General features: G+C 44.1%; 1 protein-coding gene across 3 annotated transcripts; it reads right to left on the bottom strand.

The window, feature by feature from the left end:
* Window positions 1-220: 220 nt before the first annotated feature.
* On the bottom strand, window positions 221-16,353 carry DDX3X (DEAD-box helicase 3 X-linked; the record flags this gene model as incomplete). 3 transcript variants are annotated; one of them, XM_081999869.1, is made up of 17 exons in its annotated part: window positions 221-303; window positions 647-771; window positions 1,745-1,901; window positions 2,335-2,452; window positions 2,543-2,724; window positions 3,046-3,190; window positions 3,292-3,436; window positions 3,625-3,785; window positions 3,861-3,959; window positions 4,509-4,594; window positions 5,011-5,146; window positions 5,712-5,811; window positions 5,895-6,035; window positions 7,242-7,365; window positions 12,595-12,645; window positions 13,688-13,745; window positions 16,309-16,353. In XM_081999869.1, 17 exons carry the CDS (start codon window positions 16,351-16,353, stop codon window positions 221-223), a joined length of 1,956 nt encoding a protein of 651 aa, XP_081855995.1. The 3 variants fall into 3 exon arrangements, with proteins under 3 accessions (XP_081855995.1, XP_081855994.1, XP_081855996.1); XM_081999868.1 differs by having other exon boundaries at window positions 647-774; XM_081999870.1 differs by lacking the exons at window positions 7,242-7,365; window positions 12,595-12,645; window positions 13,688-13,745; window positions 16,309-16,353 and having other exon boundaries at window positions 647-774; window positions 1,745-1,832; window positions 5,895-5,989.
* Between the last annotated feature and the right edge of the window lie 6,448 nt (window positions 16,354-22,801).

A 22,801-nucleotide genomic window follows, 5' to 3' on the forward strand; every position in this document is an offset into this window, starting at 1 on the left:
CTGACTACAGCAATAGAGTCTTCAAAACCACCTTCAAGATAGGGCTACTTGTTCCTTTGTTTCCATCTTGTGACCTTGAGCTCCCTTAAAAAAAATTTCAGTGGAGAATCACAGCTGGTAATGTACTGCGAGTTCTTGAAGCTACACAAGGTATAGTCTGGCTAAGTTACATGTGGTTTCCATATTAGCTTGTTTGGTAGGATATCTGCTGCAAGCAGATTCAGTTGCCCCACCAGTCAACCCCCTGGGAGTTATAGTTTCCTCCATATCCATCACTGTTGTAGAAGCCTCCATAACCACCACCTATGAAAGGCAAGAGAAAGTGATGCTTAATTAACCCACTAAAGACTTGCGCCTTCACAACAAGAAAACAGCCCAGGGCACAGACAAGATGTCTATTGTCTATTAAAGGAAACCCACCCAAAAGTACTGTCAAATGCACATTAGAACTAAAGTGCTGGAAAGCTAGGTAGCGTCAAACCAAGGACAGGTAACATGCACTAGCCTAGACCCAAGGATGCCAAGACTGAGTAAAAAGCATCAGCTGACCTTGTATTTAAACTTTACCTCCAGAAGTCTTACTATAGCAAGCAATTTAGGTCTGGTTTTCGTATTTGACAGCACTTGCCTGCCCAGTTTTTCTTACCTCCAAATCCTCTGCTGCCACTCCCTCCACTGCGACTGCTGGTTGATCGACTGCTACTAAAGCTGCTGCTGCCAGAACCACTACTTGTTCGATAGTCTCTGGCACCAAATCCTCCACTGAACCTACTGCTGTATGAAGAAAGAAAACAAACACTTCAGTAAAGACAGTGGTATTTTAAGGACTACAGACATTGAGATTCAAGTACTACATTTCTTCAACTCTGGTTACCAACTACAGCCAACCAACAACCAGTACAAGTGTTGAGTTCAGCATGCTTTTAAGCATCCCAGTGCTATCTGCAAAGGGCACCGAAGACAGCAAAGGAAAATTTACTATTCAGAGTCCTGTTGAACTTGCTGTGTTACCAGGACCCAAGAAAGTAATTCTTAGTGTAAGATTTGATTTAGTGCAACCTCTGCTCCACTTAACACTAAGATAGGTCTGGACATTAAGTGATGCATTTATGACCACTTTTCATATTGTAGAAAAAGATGACCATTTTATAAGCATATTTCTGAAGAAAAAACAAAATCACAAAAAACATAACTGGAATTCACATAGTCATATCATGTTAACTACATTAAGAGGAAGGGCCATTTCTCCTGCCACCCTTTTAAGCCACTATACATTGCTTTGCATTACCAGCTTACAAAGCATTTCAGGTTTTCATAACAATATTATTTTACAAGTACCTTCACCCCTGCAGCCTAACTCTCATACCCTTCCTATTATTATGTCAGGAGGCATGCATTACCTTCTCTTAAACATCAAAATAACTGCTTACGGTACATCTCTGGCACATGCTGGCATGCATTCCTAGTAAGTGCTTTTAAGTGTTTTCAAAGTTCTAAAGCTATTTTTGCTACATGTCGTTATACCTTAGCCACATCTAGTTGTCTGCTTAAAAAGCCTTAAGGGTTAATTGCCTTATGATAAGATAGAACAAAACCAGACATTAAGGTGTCACCTTCTGTTACACTTAACTCAGTTTATACTGCACTGGTTTGTCTTCCTTTAACTTTTTAGACAGAAAACAAGTCACAGAGCTGCCCGGCACAATGGATTACGTATACCTTTAGTCAAAGTTGTGACCATTACCTCTTAGATCGCCCACGGCTGCCACCTCCTTTGTGATGCTGTTCATAAGCCATGTTTTCCAGCCAAGATGGTACTTCTTGCTTAGCCTCAACAAGAAGATCAAGCAAGTCCTTGGTGATGTTTATGTTCCTCTCATTGAAGAATGAGGTGGCAAGACCTGAATGAAACATTCAGTTTTAGCCCCACACGAAGTAAATACACTATAGCACTTAAATCATTCTGCAATTCACTTGCAGCTGTGATAAGTACAGTATCAGTCAAGCTTGAAAACACTAGAATTACCTGAATAGAAAGCTGTTTAAAATCATTATTCCACCACAGCTAGTCACAAAAACCCTGGCTATTTACTGACAGACACAGAAGATACCAAGCTTACATGTGGTATCAGAGCTTTAATAGCAACACAAGCACTAGCTAAAGCAACTGGGTACTTTCCACACCAGCTAGACAGCAGTGACCAGCTCCTGGTCACAGAAGGCAATACATGTGCTTCTCAAATACTTAGTTGCAATTTGCTACTTAGTCAATAGGTGTAGTACTATCAACTCAGGTATGAAGTGCTGTCTATGACAATTCTAGATCATACTTACCAAGGTTTCCTACTCTGCCTGTACGACCAATACGATGTACATACTCTTCAATGTCACTTGGCAAGTCAAAGTTTATGACATGCTTTACATTTGAGATATCCAGTCCTCTTGCTGCTACCTAGTGGTTAAAGGATTAAATCAAATCTTAGTAAAATTCCACAGGCCAAGTAATACGCTCACTGGCTCAAACTTCATAGATTTCACTTACTGCTGTGGCAACAAGAATTGGGCTCTTGCCCGAACGGAACTGGTGCAGTGCTTCTTCTCTGTCTCTTTGAGAGCGATCTCCATGTATACTTGTACAGGCATATCCCTCATGGTACAGGAAGTCCTCAAGAGCATCTGCACCCTTTTTAGTTTCCACGAACACTAGAGTCAAGGAATCCTTGCCTAACAATAATTAAAGCACAGGTTAGCAGAAGAAAAGCTGCACAGGCAAATACTTGGCTCCACGAGCTGGTAAATGGCAGTTTCAGTTCTCTGCTCTTCTTTATTCTAAACTGAACACACTGGACACCTCCCTCCCCATTTTATATTAACAAAAGAGCTTAGATCAACTTAAAACTGATATTCAGTCAGTGGAATACATTCACTGCATGTTAATGAAATGCCCTTTCATTCACCTACTTAATACAAGTTCTCATTACTTGAGTCATTACATTTGCCTCATCTGAATTTTGTCGTATTTGCTTATCTGAAAGTGGTCTTTACCTGTGGCATTTAGCAGGTCAAGCAAAAACGATCGTTTGTCTGACTCTTCCACCCACACTACTTTCTGTGTGATATTCTCAGACGTAGAACCTACTCTGCCAACAGCCAGAAAGATATATTCATCAAGGAAGTCACGAGCAAGCATCTAAAAAAGGAAAAAAGGTATCAAACCAGTATTTCCCCTCTTTTCCACAAGTCCAATTTGCACATACGAACTGTTAAAATATTTAAACTTCTGTAAGGTACCTGGATTTCCTTGGGGAAAGTAGCACTGAACATCATGGTATGACGAACGCCCTTTGGTGGCATAGTATCTTGTTCAACAATTCGACGAATTTGAGGTTCAAACCCCATATCAAGCATTCTGTCAGCTTCATCAAGCACCAGGTACCTAAATAGTAATAAAAATAAGTTACTCCTCAGAGCTTTTTTTTCTTTAAGCTGTAACCCATCAGACACTGGACTGCAAGTTCTCAACTAGGTATTCACACAGTTTGAAAGCTGCAATTTAAAGGATGTCACTTTAAAAGGTACAGTTTCTAGTTCTCAAGTCATTAGCATATGGAACACTTTACTTACTTGCAGAAATCCAATCCAATCTTTCCCCTCTCCATCATATCAACCAGTCGTCCTGGAGTCGCTACAAGCAAGTGACATCCACGTTCCAAGTCACGTATTTGCTGACCAATGTCTGCACCCCCGTACACAACACAGGGACGAACTCTGGAACGATATGCAAACTATAAAACAAAGTAAATTAGCTCCCAAGGAAACTTTTCCCAAGCTATTTTATAATGACCAACTCCTAGATATACCTTTCTGGCTTCTTCATAAATCTGCACAGCCAGTTCTCTAGTGGGAGCCAAGACCAGTGAGATTGGATATTGCTTACGGCGCCCGTACCTTCCATTCTCCTGAAGAAAAAAAAAAAGGAACTTTGAATGAGTATCCCAAATAGGAGAGGATTTAAAAGAGCTGCTGTAAGCAATATTTAAGACATGTCACCAAGGTTTGTCTTGCCAAAAAAGAAACAGCATGGCTGAGAGCCAACTTGTTTTAAGCACTGCATCTGAAGAATGCCCTACTACAGTACCCAAGATTTAGCTGTTGGTTAGTATGTTAACAATGTAGCTGCACAAGCTTGGCCTCTGCAACCTGCACTATGATCCATAACTTAAGCAGCAGAGATATAATTGCCATAAACACATTACTTGCTAGTTACTACAACAGACACGTGCGACCATTTGGGGGGGGTGGGACGTGGAACCCCACACTGTGCAGCAGCCTCTATTTTTCAAGGGAAAAAACTAAAGCCTTCTAGCAGTTGAGAGGCTTGCCTATCACACCTAACATAACGATGACCTTTAAGCCCAGCTATTGTGTTCAGGAGCAAACATCAGTATCCGGGGCAAAAATACACAATGGTCATAGCTCTTCCATGACCAGGTGGTTTAAATACTTGCCTTCATAGCTCTCAAGGCATCACCAGGGCCATCTGCATAGATCTGGCTCAATATTGGTAGAAGAAATGCAGCCGTTTTCCCAGACCCTACCAGGACACAATTCAGTATTATTAATAGTTATTATCAAAGCTATTGTACTGTCAGGTACAGCACTAATCCTGTATCACTAGCATACTCCCAGTAACACCTGCACTAGTATATGGATACTACCTACACCACTGGAGTACACTCCTTAGCCAGTAGAGGTTATCTACAAAAGACTGCTCAGTGAATGTCATTTAAGCCAAAAATATTTCTCTCAGGAGAAACACAGCAAATCCAGTCAGGCCACAGCTAAAACAGTTGCAAGACTCTAATGAGAATTAATTTCAACACTGCAGGTATTTCCATATACTCTGAACAGGAAGTTTTACTACCTTACAGACCTCTTACCTGCACCTTGAGGAATACAGGACCCTACTCCTATTGAGACAGAGTAAGCAGTAAAGAGTTACTAACTTACCTGTCTGAGCACAGGCCATCAAGTCTCTCTTTTCTTTAATAATAGGTATTGCATGTTTCTGGACTGGAGTAGGACGAGTGTAGCGTGTGAGCTCAATGTTTCCCATAATAATTTCTCCCATGTCAACATCACTGAACTGTAAGATATTTAGAACAAGTAAGATGGGGATCCTTCCCTTCAGCTGCCACAGAACACATTCAGTCTAAGAAGTCATTTGTAAAGTAGCTTGTGTTTCATCTCTTCCTATAGAACTTGTTCTACTCAGTTTAAGTTTATAGATACTCAGGAGCTATTTACCAGGAGTCTGGTATCTACTTAGCACAGTCACATAAGAGATTCTTAAAAAAGCCAGCCAAGCCTGAAGTACAGACTACACTAGCACACTATGCTTAGCATGACACAGTGTCTATGCTTAAGTGGTTGCTCCAAGAAACCAGCACCTCCAAGCACTTCTACTTCTTTACAAGTTTACTGTTTATAAAGGCAAGTCAAGCGAGCTATAAGCATTAACTGAAGCTGCTTACACAACTTCTCCCATGTCTTAGTTCATCATATGCAACACTCCTCCGCAAAACAGCTTAGCTGCAGGAAGGCAAGAAAGAATTTCCTTTCCTCCCTAAACTTAATACAGCATGACATCAAGTTTCATATACAAAATAGTCACTAATGATACATCAGCAAAGCAAATTTTAAAAACTTACACTTTCAATATGTGGAGGACAGTTGCTGCCTGTTGCTTCAACAGGAATGTCATCATATTTCTCAAAGTTAATGCCAGTATTGCTTCCTGAAAAGAGCTCTCTAAAAACAGAAGAGAAAGTATTTTACTTGCTAGACATATCAACTGACCCTGTTGGATGAATTAACACTATTCCATTACTTACTGTTCCAGGCGTTCGCTTGGGGGAAGAGGCTTTGACCAGTCATCTTCATCTGATTTGTCAGACCAGCGGCTATTCCCACCACGGTCAAATCTACCAAAGCCACTCCTATCATAGTCGCCACCTCTTCCACGCTCTTCATATCTAAATACAGCAAGAATATCAGGCCACCATTCCCAGACAACAGGATTTTTTGACATGCAAAATTAAAGCTGTAATAATCTAGTAGTATATGCTCAAAATTAAAGCTGTAATAATCTAGTAGTATATGCTCTATGTATTACATATACAGCTGTACAATTCAAAGTCATCAAATTATCTGTACTTGCTTCTCAACCTATGAACTGAAGTGAGTTTAGTCCCAGCCAAACTAGGTCATGTTACTGTGTCATAGACAGGAGAGTTTGTCATGATTTGACAGTTCAGTTTAGCTTAACACATTGAACATTGTATCCAAATTTTTATTTGGTTAAATGTAACAAATGTAAATAATCAGTCATCTGCCAGTAGAGCTGCAATTCAAGTTGCTCAGACTTTGACATTTTTTGTAGACAGCTCCACTTAAACCTCTTCGGAAACATTGTTTAGTACTCCCCCCCTTTCTCTGTGCCTCATTTTACAAGGGTCTCCCACAACCAGACAAAACCCTCAAGTGCTGTAATTTATTCCTTTATTCCCCCACCACAGGTGAACAAATACCTCAATTACATGTCACATTATTATTTTATAAAGAGGGAGCTCACCTGTATTACTGACTTAGAAAGAAGGTGGAAAAGAATCCTTACCTCAACTGTTTAGTTTTTGGTCTGGTAAATCATGTTTGAGAAAAGTCTGGACACAGGACTAGCGTCAGCTTTACTAGTCGATAAAGGTGACTCACCACACTTGTGCATAGAACGCATGATGTGTTTAAGACTGATTCAAGTAAGGTAGAGAACCTGCAAGAGTCTCACCCAGTTTTATTAACTACACTTTTTAAACAAGGAAAAAATACTGAAATGAAAAAATATCCGTGCTCCCAACAGCCCTTCATGATTTTTCTGGAAGTAGCCACCTATCTAGCACTTTTTTTGGTGAAATGGTTAGGTCAGCAAGTCATTATAGCTGCACTGAGTGGCTGGTGGTGGACTACAGGGCATGTTTTTCAGCACATCCAAGTTTCCCATCCTTGAAGTCATGTAGCTTTAAAAGCAAGGTTCTCTCATTCTCTCCTCCCCCCCTGCAAGTTTCCTCCTACTTTATCCTGTTGTTCACACCTACAACTCAAATTTTAACATCAAAATAACAGATGCATTACTAGAACCCAGACAGCACAAATCACATGCACCACCCGCACAAATAAGTACTTGCCTTCCTCCTCTTGATCCATTTCCACGGTCAAAGAAGCTTGGTTTTGCTCCACGGTCAGACCGTGCGCCAAAGCTGCTGTATGCATCCTTGTCTCTGCTAGAACTCCAGCCACCACTATCAAAACCTAGTACAGAAAGATATTTTAACCATAAATTACATGGTCTAGGTTTTTACAAGAAAAAGCTAAGTTCTGTCCAGTAAGTCTTCACTGGAAGGCCTACAGGATTGAAAGGCAGTCCTTCAAGAATGAAGATGTACAGATGTTAAGATTTATTCAAATAGGGACTAAGCATTTCTCATTGCCTGTCAGAACGTGCTGAAACCCATCCACTCATGTACAAGCATGTTATTTTTTAAAAACACTGCATTTGCCTTAGTGCTAATATTTAAGTTGACCAATCTGGAAGGACAGATATCAGAAGAAACATTAAGACACTAAGTCTTGCCAAGCCTACATTATCTCTCCAACTTCAACACAAGTCCTTGACAATGCATTTAATTTCTCTGAGGTTAAAGGCCTCTAGTGGAGATCAATACACAGTAGTATCCCTTGCATTAGAAATCCATACAGAAGTTAGAATGTTTTGTCATACTTCAAGCACACAGAGCAATCTGATCTACACACTTAGACAAATTAACAGCACCATGCAGAAGTAATACAGAATACTTCACAGTGAATTATCACATTGAATTTTTCCACAAGCACTTTTATACCTACCTACAGTACATGCCTACTTAGGTAGGTTAATTCAAAGAAAAAGGACCAAGGAGAACAGAAAGTACACCAACTTGACAATATCACTAAGTAAGAAGTCTCATTTTTATTCAGCTACCAGAGGTTGGGAGGTAGGCAAAAACATAGAGCATTACACACTGCTTTGGTACTAGGCTAAGAACTTGCAAATTCTGATTCAGAGTTCCAACCATGACAAGTTTGAAAACATGACCTAACAAAAGTCTCAGCTATGGGATTCTGGCAGAGAGTAAGTGAAATAATGAAAACAGAGAAATAACATCACTCCTATTAGTGACCATACTTTTGCCAGCTCCACAGCACAAAACCAGCCAAGACCCACGCACCAGTCAATAAAAGCAACCATGAAACAAAACTACTCCAAAGAAAGGGGTTGTTCTAAGCCCTCTCTCTCAAAAAAAAACTTTGCCAGAACTACCCTAAGTTGTTAAGTGTTCTCTGGAGCATGCCATTCAGCCCCCCTTTTTCCTCCCCCCGAAGTAAGAAATTCTACTCCCCAGAATCCAGACATGCACTAGTCATAAGGGAACTTTAAATACTAGTGTGGTAACTGTAACTCATTTAGTCCGGCTACCTGGAGCAGACAGCAAAAATAATCCATGCATGAAGTTTGTTAGCACACATGATCCTGGAATGCTTCAAGACCTCCAAAGTGCTTCAAGAAGTAACTTTAGTCCTTCAGGATAAACTAAATTCACACAGAGAGACTGCTGACAGAGAACAGGAATACCATAATCACTTCATTAATGCATGAGAGATTTATTTGTAGTTTGTTTAGAAGGCATCTAAATCCAGATTTTAGTATAAGTACCTTTCAAACCACACTAAAACTACTGGGGTATGTCAACATGCCAAGAGATCTAACAGCAGTGGTACTGACAGAGCAATGTTCAGGAAGGTGTATGGATATAGTTGGGCTGGCTCTGTGCTATATTAAATTCTTCTACCAAGTCTGAAAAATTGCAGAAAGGAGTCAAAATTTTATGCTCCAAATAGCATAGCAAGTAAGCTTACTCATCTAGCTTGTTACTACACTAGTTTCTGAAGCTGGCATCTTGGCATATTTTTCTTTGAAGCAGTGCAGCAACTTCCAGACCAAGTCTTTAACAAATACATACATATACCCTGCTTGACAATTAGGGCCATTAATTCCACTTTGTTTGGTATTCCTAGTTTGATTTTACTTGTGGATCAGCACAGAAGAGGTCCAGACCATACAAGTCAACTCTAAACAGCTAGCAGAAGACATCACCATGACTGATAATAACAGATGGCAAATTAAAATCAAAAGCAAATTCACTGACACAACCCATTAACAGACCGTAGACTGACTTCTCTGAAGTGCAGAGAACGATCCTGAGACCATACAATTACCAGGAAATTCCTCAAAACATCAGGGTTGTTTGGATTTGTAGGGGTTTTTTTTGGAAGTAAAAACCTGTATATATTCCATCCAACATATATTTCCCACCAAAAGGCTCTAAGTCTCAAGTTCAGTAAGTTAATGAACTGACAGAACAATATTGTAGTTCCTGCACCTATGAAGAGTGGTAGAATTGCCAATTCTTCTCCTCAATCAGTATTTTCATTCACATTTTATAATGCTCTAACACCAATCATTGTCAGCTTACTTGAAAAGCTGCCACATACAGCAGCAATCGTAATTTTAAAGATGGGAAAAATGGTTAGAATCATAGAATCCTTTAAATTGGAAAACACCCTTAAGGTAAGTTCTAACATCTGCTCCTTGATCTACTATAGATCCAATTAGACTTTAAAGAGCCAAAAGCAGCTTCCAGGAAGTTTAACAAGAAAATGACATGACAACAAGCTTTAGTGTTATCAAGTCAAGCTGCTCAGGGAAGTAAAACACTTCAGACAAAGCAGCCCCGCATACTGAACTCCATATACTGTAGCTTGAACAGTTGAAAAACAGAACTGCCATTACGTAAACTAGACATATGTTTATGCATGCTTTTATTTCCTGCAGTTCTGTGCTGTCTTGTTCCCATGTACAAAGCTAACAGATTAGTATTACAATAGGGACAGATGTGCAGATGTATAGGAAGAGTAATCTCAAGAAAGCAGCGCAGCAGTTTTAAACAGAAATGCCGTAGATCCCTTAGTGTGCTTCCCCTGTCAGTAACTACTGAAATCATGAAGACGCTCAGCTCTTCATGAACACAAAGAACATCTATTTTTGAAGTATTAAGTCCACTGCCTTACACAATTTCTTACTTAGCCACAAGCAAGCCCATTGTGCAACTTCAATAGTGGCTATGAATTACTATATACCATCATCAGCTACAGAGGAAAGTGAGAGCTCCAAGCTAGGAACTATAAACTCTTTGTTTCTAGAGAATGTCTAAGGAAACAATGCATAGGAGAAACTAATTCTTTTTCTTTTTTCAAGTTTTTGAGTGCAGTAATAGCTAATTAACACTTTTACAGAAATCCGTACGGTCACGGTATGTGAGCAAGACAATTCTGCTGGATTACTGAAATACAGTTCTACCAAGTAGTTTATAAAAGTTTTATCAGGTTACTACACTTTTAAGGCTGCACCAAGAGTTTTGTTACATGGTCAAACACCCCTATTATCCAAGGTCTCTTTTTTGTCTGTTGCTTGCTAACGTCTAGGCCTTGAAAAATCTGTTGCTAAAGATTCCAAGCAGCAGCCAATACAGAGAACAGCTTCAACACAGCCAAAACAGTAATTGTTAATTTAGCTGTAAGTAACAGAAGCAAACACTACTTTCATGAAAGCATAACTGTGTAACAGACTTCAAACAATCCTAAAGATAGCTCCGCTTTGTATCACTGTAACAGTGATATCCACATTGCTTCTCAGTAGAGGGCCTGAACAGAATTGCAGCTTTTCCACTTAGACCTCATGAACTTTGTCACAGGGACCCATGAGGAGTCTAGTGATGCCGTACTCAAGCAGGTTTAAAGAAGTTTTCAAGTGTTAAGTTTACCAAGGAAAGTTGGCAACCTATGTTCTATTAATTGAACAAGCCATATGTTAAACAAGTTTCATGACTTATTTACTTTTTTGCAAGGTAAAGCTTGAAACCCCCAGAAAAGCCACACATGATCACATGTACATTGCCATGTTTGAACTCTGGTCTTGTGCAGAAAAGAGAGAGTGCTATATGTAACAGGTCATCACACAAACTCAAGATCCAAGTATCCCTCCATATACAATATCCCCAAATATTAAACTGGAATTTGGTACAAATTGACATAGGGAAAGGAAATCTATGAACAGCCAATGTCCACAAGCCATCTTTAAGATGTTTCCTGCTCTTGAGAAACCTGCACATTCATCTCAGGGTTAGCTAGTCAGTTTTTTGAAAGACTGCTCACATTTAATGTTAATGTGATCAGGAACTTCAAGAGCACTGAGCTGCCAACCAGTCCTTCTACCTTCCCCAAAACATTCAGCTCTCAACAGGCTGTTCATCATTTGCGCTTTAGGTCATGCTTCTTTCAGGTAAAAAAAAAAGGAAACACTAGCTTGGACACATGCAAAAGGCAAGACAAAAACCAGACTGATCTGTTTCTTCAAATGGCATAAAAGCAGAGTGCAGCATTTTTCATCTAGTCAAATTTAAAATTACATCGTTCCAGAAGTACTGTGACATATATCAGCATATACGTCAATATTCTCCTCCCTTCCCAATGGAAGGAGTCCTCTTGCAGTATTGAAAAGAGAATCTGTGAAAGTCCACTGCTTTAGATACAGCTGAGATTTAAGTCTTCCTTAAGTTCTAACATAGCAGAAAGTATTTTAGTTCCCTCATTCCAGTATTTCTGTAGATGCAAGAGAAATATTTCCTCTTAACATGTACACAAGTCATTAGATATGATGATAGTGAATGCTGCAATATCTGCAGCCTTTTTATCTTACAAATAAAGGTCATGATTTACTTCCCTGGAGTTCTTTATGATGTTTGTTTAGAAAATCAAGTGGAAGATATAAAGGTCACTTCTCAGCACACCACACCCCCCTCCCCCGCTTAAACATATGGCCAACATTGTTCATGTGTATCATGTTTCATGCACCAGCACCCCACACTTCCTTCTGCAAGTACTCTTGTGGACTTCCATAAAAACTACAAGAAGCTAAACAAGGATAACATCTCTTTTGTTTCTCATGCTCCCTAGGTAAGAGCAACTTGCATAAAACATCCACTTACAAAGTACTGTTTGTTCATACTAAGTAACTGGTTACTACAAGTTCCACATCACAGACACTAGCAGAAAAACTGGGACTCCCAAAATCCGTTACCAAATTGGTACTCAAGATTACAAAGCTAGTCAAGTTAAGGTGGGAGATTCCATCTTGCTTCAGCCACAGTTAATTGCTTAATGAGATATGGAAGGTATTTTGCTGTTCAGATACTGAACTTGAGCTTAGAATATAACCTGGAATAAACCAAGAATAGCACACTAAATGCAGAAGATTAAGTTGCAGTGTTTTGCACAGAGTTAGTCAAGAAGTCTCTATAATCACCTTTAACAGTCTGTTCCTAGAGATTCAGAAGCAGGCCAAGAACCAGTTACAAGTGTTGCCACTGTACTTTTAATACATACCCTGTTTTGAAGCTTCCCTGTTCCGCAAGTGAGGAGGAATGTATCGGCCTTCTAAAAGACAAAAGAAATGCAGTATTACAAGACTGCAGCGCACCTTTGGAGATGCTAGCCTCTCCAACAACAGCTTTTGGTTAGAAAAAACTGTCTGCCTCACAAGCCTTAAGGCCTCTTACAGTGTCTTCAAACTAGTCTTTTAATACAGCACTCAATATCCTTCTCTCAGAGGACCAACACAGTGAAGATTAAATTCCTGCACGCTCATTTTATGCACCTTCATTTAAGTAGCTGCCCTTTTTTTTTTTTGGTCAAAGAAATAGCAAAACATCTGTGTCAGTCATACACGCCCCTTATGGATGTTACAATGCCTGTGATGAAAAGCCTGTCTTCCTAGAACTCATTAAGGCTTAACTTCATGCCAGATATTTGAGCAGCTTAAGATTTTCACTGTATCATTCAAGCATTGGCACTCACAGTATTATTACTACCAGTATTTTTCCTTGCCCTTAAATTCAACCCTATCAGTTCAACTCAGATCAAACCAGAAGCCACACATAATTTGCCTGTGAATGGCATTCTTCGTTTACAATCCAGAAGCATCCGTCTGCTAAGCAACATGAATCAGAACATACCAAGCACAAGCTGAATGTGAATTCCTGGAAGATTCCCCTCTCTTTTTAACATACTTAAGCCTTGCATGTCAGAGAATGCAGTTTCTATTCAATTAGGATTAGTACAGTAAACTTAAGAATTTTACCTTCCAACATTCTAGCTGAACTTGAGAAGACATATAGATCATTACATTACTACTACAATCAGTGGCCTCAGCTGTTTGACCAGAGGCAACAGAAAATCTGGGACCAAACTGGAACACTAAGTTCCCTGAAGTTAAATACTTAAAAATTTACACATGCCATATCACTGCTAAATTAGGAGTGCCTACCTAAAACATACAGGGTTTTCAAAGGGGGCGTAACTAGCAACCTCCTCAATTTCCCCATTAGCCTATGTGAATCTTCAGAAGTTACTTTCCACAGCTAGAAAACCCTTATTTTAAAAATTGTGTTTGTAAGCTTGAGAACTTGCAAGTACTTACTGCTTGAAGAGCTTCCTTCACTCTGAGAGTCTGAGGAATTCAAGTCTAGACCAGAAAACTAGAAGAAACAAAACACGTATCAACACACTGTATCATGAACTTACACTAAAATACAAAAAGCCCTTTGGCTTATCGAGAGGAACCATTGCTCTGACAAGTTATTGCTGCAAAGAAATTTCTTTATAGCATCAGTTACATCTCCTGTAAAGAAGAAAAACCAGTTAGTACTCAAGGCTATACCACCATCTTCAAGTGTCTTCATATCCATCAATAAACATGCACCACACAAGCAGCAAGGCCAGAAATTATCTTACACCTACCAAATCAAGCACCACAGACTTCTACTTCACACACTATATGCGGGCTAAGCAGCCATTTAAAATAGTCTTTTCAGTCCACTGAAATGCATCCCGATTAAGATCAATAGCAGATTTTCTTGGGGGTTACAGAGGCTACAGCCCAAATAATACCAATTCAGTTGGGTACGTCACTTGCAGAGCCTCAGCTATTTCTTTGTAGTGCATTAATACCACGGAGACATTAGTCTTCGTGTTTCAGGCAGCTACTGTTCACAAAACACCAGGTGACTTCTTCCCTACAATTACTCGGGCAAATACAATTTTTTGTTTGTTTTTCTGTAACTTCATTTATCACCTCCAGTCTCCCAGTAAAGTCTACCGAAAGGTATTTCAGCTCAGGCACTACTAGCATTTAACCCTAATATTTTACGTCAAACACAGTACGGCTCATTGCAGCAGAAGGCAGTGGGCAACTCGCAAAACTAAACACCACCTAATTACAGTTATTTGCCGGCACGACAAAATTAGAAACTTACTGGGGAACAACAAGTTTAAATACAATTAAATTTATGCAAGACCAATTGCACACAAAGTGTTTTCCAATACGACCTGAATCAATCCAAAGCGAAGATCCCAGTGCACTGTCCTTGTTGTGTGTGCTGCCATTTAGGACATTCAACTTCTTGGAAAATCCTCCCACAGCTAGCCTCGTTATCATCCTCTTTAAAGCTACTACTTAAAATCTGATCGCTTTAGTTGATCCAAGCATCAACACGAGGCTGAAGAATGACTCTTATTTGAAAAAATAAACAAAGACTCTCTACTAGGTAAAAGTGGCTCTCCAGGAGTCAACAGCAGCGATGCATAAATCTTCTTGCCCTAGACCCGCACCGTCTCCACCGTGGGGCAACACTTGCCAAAATCCCACCTCCCGAGATGGCGCAGCGACGAAGCCCGGCACGGCCGCCATCTCAGTGCGGCGGTGCAGCCGGCACTGCGGGTTGGGATTTTCGGCGCAGCAGGGAGCAGCCGCAGCCGCCCAGCTAATCCGGCAGCCGGCACCCGTCACGTGCTACTTGGGGGGGGGGGGGGGGGGGGGGGGAAGAGGGGGAGGAGAAACGGGGAGGGGGGGTTGGGGGGAGACACCAGCTCCCTGACCTACTTCGCCGAAGACTCCAGAGCAGTGGCTGCCCGGAGCCTACAAGGCCGCCGAGGTCTAGCGCTGCCCTGCCACGCCAGTTGCCCGCCCTGGGTCTCGCTACAACACAGGAACCGCTTCCCCCACTCCGTTCTCCAGGGATTAGATAACCATCTATTCCCTCCACATTGGGCAGGGGCCTGCGCCTGACTCCGCCCAGGAGAAACGGGGGGGGGGGGGCGGTAAACGGAGAAGCAAGAGAGCGGGGCGGGGGGAAAGAGGCGAGAACAACAACATCATGGGCCCGGGAGCCGCCCGGACACATGCTGGCAGAGGCGCTCCTCGTCCAGGCCCAACTGCGTCACCGGGGCCCACCGGCACCGAAGGAAAGAGCGGGAAAGGCCGCTGCCACCGCCGGGCTCCGCTGACGCAGCTGGAACAAAGGCGGCCGCCACCGCTCCCTCCCCCAACCCCCTCCCTGGGGATGGGGGCGCCAAAACCAACCGCCGTCCTCTCCCCCCCCCCCCCCGTCAGAGGCACAATGGCGGCCATTTAGCCTATCTTTCTCCCTGCCCCCCTTCCCCCGGGCTCCCTCCTCCCTCCTCCCCTCCCACCCTCCCAACCCCCCCACCCACCCCCCCGCGCGGCCGTTCCCCGCCGCCGCCGCCAGGGGTCCCGGCAGCCAGCGTTACCATCGTCGCCACACAAAAGCCGGGCCCGGAGCGTGGCGAGGAGGCCGCGGGGGCAGGCGCCGATCCCGGCTCGGGTGGCAGCGCCGGTCGCGTCCTTCCTGCGCCCCTTCCCACCCACACCACCACCCCCAGCCCCCTCCTCGCCGCGGCGATGGCGCCGCCCCGCGGGAGGTAACCCGGGCGTGGAGCCGCCGCACGGCGGAAACTGCGCAACAACGGAATACGCCACAAACCGGCCGCGCTGGGGGAGGGGATGGCCCGGTGGAGGGGGGATGGGTGAGACTGGGGTGAAATCACGACGCAACCGCCGGGGACCGAGGAGCGAAGCAACTCCCACGCTAAGAATCTCGAACCGTCCCTCCCGCCATCCCTGTCCTACGCATTCGGAGACTCCGCGCCTCTCCTCCCGCCCCGTCCTCCGCCGCACTCCGGTTAACGGTGCGGCCTGCCGCTCTTCCGTCCCCCAACTGGCATTCCGGGGCCCGTCCTCACCTGCTGGTCTAGACTGAGGGCATTTTCCACCGCCACATGACTCATAACGAGAGATCGTCTCGGGGTGTCCCGCTCCGCCTCGAGAAATTCAGATTCGCCGGGCTGGGAGCTCGCTGCTGCTGCCGCTCGTACACCACGAATCGCTTCCTGACTGAGCCCCCCCCCGCCTCGGCCCCCGGCCTTTATATAGTCCCCGCCCCCCGGCGGCGCGCGCTGACTTCAGCGCGCACGCTACCGCCCCTGCCCGAGCGCTCCCTTCCCCCTCCTCCCGCCCAGCGTTATCGCGAGAGAAACCGACGGCGCTGCGCCGGCGAGGGAGGGCTCTCGCGAGACCTGCCCTGGCCTCCGCAAGCTCAGCCCTCGGTGAAGGGCGCTCCCGGAGGTGTCGCGAGACTTCAGGCGCCAGGCCCGCGCGGCACCCGCTGCGTCTCCCGGGCTTTGCCGGCGGTACCGCGAGGTTCTTACCCACACCGCCCTCCGGCGGCCCGCTCTCCTCAGGGGAGAGCGACCACGAGGTCTCGCGAGATGACGACACACACCACCCCCCCCCCCCTCTCCTTTTGTTCGGCGTGCTCGCGAGAGCGCCCCGTCGCGTGCGCGGCTAAGATGTCTCTAGAAGGATTCGTGTTCTGGGTCACGTGGGCGGCCCGGCCGGCGCCCGCCGCCATCTTGTGCGCTCCTTCCCGCACAGTGGCGTAGGTCCTAATGGAGGCGCGGCAGGCCCGCGGCGTGGGGCTGGAGCGCGGCAAAGGAAGGAGGAAGGCGCTAGTAGTGGCGCGCTGCGGGGCCCGCCCGGCTCGAGTGTCACCTAGAGCGGGAGCTGGGAGTATGCTCAGCGGGGGAAGGGCTGGGGGCTGCTTCACCCCCACCCATACACAGAGGTCCCTACGCCGTTCCTTTGCAGGGCAGGAACTCGGGCTCCTTCCCTTCGCAGGCCTCACTGTACGTCCTGGCAGTAGTTACTGCATACTTCATGAGAGGATCTGTCACCTTTTTCCAGGCAGCCCCTCTCACCTGCTCTAGACCATCACAGCTTGCTGCCCTCAACACAGACATACTAACTTGCTACAGTGGTGCCTGCAGGGCTAGGAAACCATCCACTGTGCCTATCCTCCAGTGGCACACCACTGTGAGCCACTCAGCTCAACATGCTGGTGTTGGTGGTCAACACTGGTTATTACAGACATTAATCATCTTTTTTCCCCAAAAACCTTCTTTACCCATCAAATCTGTTGAGATGCCAAAGGCCACTTCTATTTTCCCTGTAGCAACAGTTTTACTGAGCTATCCCATTACATCCACAGAAAGGGCTACCTTGGACTCATTAGGACTCATGTTAGCCTGTAGAATGCCTGTCAAATAATAAACATTAAGCTACCTGTCACTTTTCAAATGAGAGAAACACCTCCATATCCTTCCATCACATCACAGCTTGCTGACACAGAAAACACTAGAGCCATTTCCATGAATTTGGGTCAGTAAAAGTACTGACAAACATGCTTACAGGACCAGGATACCTCTGAGGTTATTAAGTCATAAGGAAAAGGACATAGGGTTTGGTTGTCCTTGATCTACCCATAGCAATTACACCTCCATTTCCCTCCTCCTTGGGCTCCTGCTTCTTCTAACAAGAAAGTTTAAGGAAGATTCATACTCTAAAAGGATGGCTAGATTCACTGTGGGATTTAAAGGCAAGACAAAACTTTTCCACAGTACTCACAGATAAGAACACCTATCTTTACCTAGCTTTTCCTGAACAGGGTTCTTTCACATAGCTGCCCTTAAAGTTGGAGCTCTAGAGCCAAAGTCCTTCCATTCCAGAAATTAAGCCCCATAAGATTTAAACACCCACAAACAAATCCTTAAATGAGCAACACACACTCCTTCTCAACAGGCAAACCAGACAGTTCTGTACAGAACAGGGTCTGTCCTTAAACAAAACATTTACCATCCTTCTGCTTTGGTCTTCCATAGCACTGCATTAGCCATCTGCAGCTCCAAACTTAAAGGTTTATACTTGCACTTCTTCTCCAGGTGCACCTATTTATATCATTTATAGCACACATGCTTGCAGGTGTGTTCACCAAGGCTGCCTGACAGTTAACAGAAAAAAAAAAAGAAGATTTTATATTTTTTAAAAGCTGTTGTTGGACTTAGGCCCACATTTGGGGGTTTTTTTGAAAGCAAGTTTCAAATAAATCTTTTAATTCCTTTTCTTCTTACAACTTTGTGGGCAAGTCTAAGTTCTAAATAATTCTGCAATGTTTACATCCCTACAATGACTGCAATGCTTTTGTAAACGAGCAGTATTTGATCTAATTCATATGCACTAGAAAATTACCTTAATTAGTCCTTCTTCACTGTACAGGTTTTAGAAGTATCACAGTAATTTAATTCCTGGTTCTGCACTCAAGAGAGCAGGTGGGCCCACTTGCCTCCATGACCGGTTAGCAGAGGGGCCTGTATGTGTCATACTGTGTCACGCTGGCAGTGTGCTTCCACGCAGTCCACCCCAGGCAGAGCAAATTACAAAGTTGGAATCTTCTGCTGCAGGCATGCAAGTGCTCCCATTGCTTAGCAGGGAAGTCAGTTTTCCTGTTGCTATTAAGTTCCCATCTGCATGAGGCAGGACTACGTATTCTCGGTTTCACTTTTTATTCTCCTGCAGCTGACTCAGAGACAATTTGCTGGAGGAAGTTGAGCAGCTAGTGAGTACTTGAGTCAAGCACTAAGCTAACACCAGAGTCCTCACAAATCCTTCTCGCTCTCTGGTAAACTGAGTATGTTTTTGCTCATGGACTCAAACAAAACTTGATCTGCTGGAGGGTAGGAGGGCTCTGCAGAGGGATCTGGATAGGCTGGATCGATGGGCTGAGGTCAACTGTATGAGGTTTAATAAGGCCAAGTGCCGGGTCTTGCACTTGGGTCACAACAACCCCCTGCAACGCTACAGGCTTGGGGAGGAGTGGCTGGAGAGCTGCCCGGCGGAAAAGGACCTGGGGTTGCTGGTTGACAGCCAGCTGAACATGAGCCAGCAGTGTGCCCAGGTGGCCAAGAAGGCCACCAGCATCCTGGCCTGTATCAGAAATAGTGTGGCCAGCAGGAGTAGGGAAGTGATTGTGCCCCTGTACTCGGCACTGGTGAGGCCGCACCTCGAATCCTGTGTTCAGTTTTGGGCCCGTCCCTACAAGAAGGACGTTGAGGTGCTTGAGTGTGTCCAGAGAAGGGCGACGAAGCTGGTGAGGGGTCTGGAGCACAAGTCTTATGAGGAGCGGCTGAGGGAACTGGGGTTGTTCAGTCTGGAGAAGAGGAGGCTGAGGGGAGACCTTCTCGCTCTCTACAGCTACCTGAGAGGGGGGTTGTGGCAAGGTGGGTGTTGGTCTCTTCTCCCAAGTAACTAGTGATAGGACGAGAGGAAATGGCCTCAAGTTGCGCCAGGGGAGGTTTAGATTAGATATTAGGAAAAATTTCTTTACAGAGACAGTGGTCAAACATTGGAACAGGGCGGTGGTGGAGTCACCATCACTGGCAGTGTTCGAAAAACGTGTGGATGTGGCACTTTGGGACATGGTTTAGTGGGCATGGGGGTGTTGGGTTGATGGTCAGACTTGCTGATATTAAAGGTCTTTTCCAACCTTAATGATTCTGTGATTCTGTGAAAACTGCTTAACACCTGACACTGCCAGCTGCTTGGACACTCAGTTCTTAAATGCTAGCAGGATTCCTAAATACACTATTTCCTCACCTGCAGAGCCTCAGCTGGTAGGCATTCTGAAAGGCTGCACCGTTAACCTCAAAATAGCTAGAGGTACAGCTTTCTGAGTATTGAGGAGGTTGTTGCTGTGCATTAGGAAAGCAGTATTCCTGACTGCCACCAAACGATGTGGGTTGTAAAGTCAACACTGTTTATGAAGTTGTAGCTGCCTTTTAGAGTATTTTTACCCACAGCTGATAGACGCTGGCCTTGTGTACATGAGTTTCCTTATCTGTTTTGAGACTATAAACAGGTCATATGGTAATAGACATCTTAATAAGTAGATTTCCCATCTTACACAACTACGGGCTTACTTCTAAGGGAAGGAATTATTTTACTAATGATAAGGCAACTCAGACTTAAGCCCTGAAATCCAGTGTGTGATAAAAAATAAATCCTACCATGGATATAATTCTCAGGTTGCAGTACTGAAAACTTGTTTCTTGTTCTACAGAGCTAGCTATGAGACTAAAACCACATACCATATTTTTCTGAGTCTTTCATATTGAAAGCTGGCAGGGCAATAAAAAATACAAAGTTAATGTTGTCCAGCCACAAATTAGCAAAGGGACTGAGAAACAGTCTTTAGTCAATGGTATATATCTCTCAGTAATATTAGAGATTTGTCTTTAACAGTGTAATTTTTAAATGCTGCATCTGATCATTTCCAAAATTTTTGGGGACATTTTTAGGCATCAAAAGGCAGAGTCTTACTGATTTGGAAGAATCACCTGAAAAGAAGAACCACACGCAACCATTGGTATACTGTTAGTGAAGCCTTCACTACAAAGTCTGCATTTTGCTACAGCAGTGGCTACAAAACTCCTTGGACCAATGGATTGGTTTTAAAATAATGTATGTAAAAGCAATGTATGTGGCAAAATAAAATGAAAAAGCATTTTTACAGCTGGAACCCTTCCTCTAACTTCAAAACAAAACCAGGCCTATTGCATTGGATGGCCTTCCCGGGTTCCTCACATTTGGGAGGCTGTTGTTCTTTGGACATTTCTCTCAGCAGCAGTACTGGTGTAGGCAGTTCCCAGCACTTGCCATTTGTTCCTGTCCTCAAGGTGTCCCCTCGGCTGTCCCAGTATAGCCGTGAGTGATGCCAGTCCGTGCAGTGAATGAAGGAACTGATCTGAGTTTAAAATAACTCTCGTAGGGGTAGGAAAAAAACCTGCCTAAGTCAACTCTCTGCCCAGTGAAATGCCTGTGGTATATTGGTTCGTAGTCGATGAGTTCCTTCAATTTAGTGAATATTTCCTGCCATACATGCTTTGACATGTATGCTTTGCCATACATGTGTGCAGGGCAAAGCCGGTGCACTTAAGCCAGGCATTTCTTTCACTGGCATTGCCAGCTTACGTAGTCACTACCTCACTCTGCACCCCCAGCTCATTTCAGCCTCTTCAAATAAACTGGTGGGGAGAGGGTGTTACTTTTCACCCAGACAAGTCCTTTAGTCTGTTTGGGGTGGCTACACGAACGCTGGTGCCAGTCCAACAAGAGCAGGGTAGCTAGCCCCAGGCGGGAAAGACAGGGACCTGGAGCGGCTGCAGCCAGCACTGCTGCTGAAGAAGCCTGTGCAGAGCTGCAGCCTCCTTCTCCGGGTAGGCGGGGGCAGAACAGGAGAGCACAGGATGCGCACCCACATTTTCTCGGGGAAGGAAGGCATGGGGTCCTCATTACGCAAACCATGGGACTCAGCAGGGAATCTCAGGAAAATCTGAGCAGAGTTTTCTGTTGCCTGTAGAATTACGTTAGATATTTTTGCCAAAATGTGCACAGTTGGTTTTCTGGTTTGAGTCCTTTTGTCTCTGTTTTCATATAAAATCTTACTCTAAGGAATAAAGGAAGTTGCTCATAATAAAAATATGATTATTAAACTGTGTCTGGACAGCATTTGACAGAATATGTACAAAATTTTCCACTATGCTGCAACATTTTGTTCTATCATTGCCGATGCTGAATACCTTTCTACCATAAGTCTTAGGAGGATGTCATGCCTTTAACTTACATGAAGAATTAAAAGGCAATCTGATTGAGAGCTCCTCTGTTCTTTGGCTAGTGTATTGCCACCCAAGCCTTGCCAGCCCCCCTTCCCATGTGTCTCAGCCTCTCCCAGACTGGTAGAGACTGACAGAATATACGTAAGTGATTGGGAAGGCCTTGATGAAGAGCAGATTCAGGATGATTCTCTGAAAAGATGCCTGGAGCGTGTTTGAAAACTTCAAAGACATGCACATCTTGTCCTGAAAAGCCACAAAAGACTGTTTACAGCAAGCAGAGACTTTACAGAAGGGAGAGACAAGAATCAGAAAAGTTTTACAAGCTATGACTCTAGAATAGGGATACACAGAGAGGATTTGGCCATTTCAAACATATGCTAGTTGTTATCTGAGGCAGTACTCCTTTTCTGTAATAGTCTACTGAGAAGATCAAGTCGTCACGATCAAGGGCTTTTGTGGGAACTGAGAAAGTACAAGCATAGTTTTGTCCTTATTTCTTCTGTTACACTAGGATCAGACATGGGAAAGAACGAGTCCCTGAATTTCATACAGGTTTTTTCTCCATCACCATATTGAACTTTTCCCCAGGGCACTGATCTGAGAAGAGCTCCTTGCAGCTTAGGCCAGCAGGGCATACTTCTTGAGCTGGAGTCAGGGCTCAGGAGCCGGTGACCTGAGTGCTGCCCCAAAGCTGCCACTGAAATGGCAGAGGAGGGGAACGAGAGCGTGG

The sequence above is a fragment of the Phaethon aethereus genome, assembly GCF_964289735.1.
Source record: "Phaethon aethereus genome assembly, chromosome: 1".
Lineage (NCBI taxonomy): Eukaryota > Metazoa > Chordata > Aves > Phaethontiformes > Phaethontidae > Phaethon > Phaethon aethereus.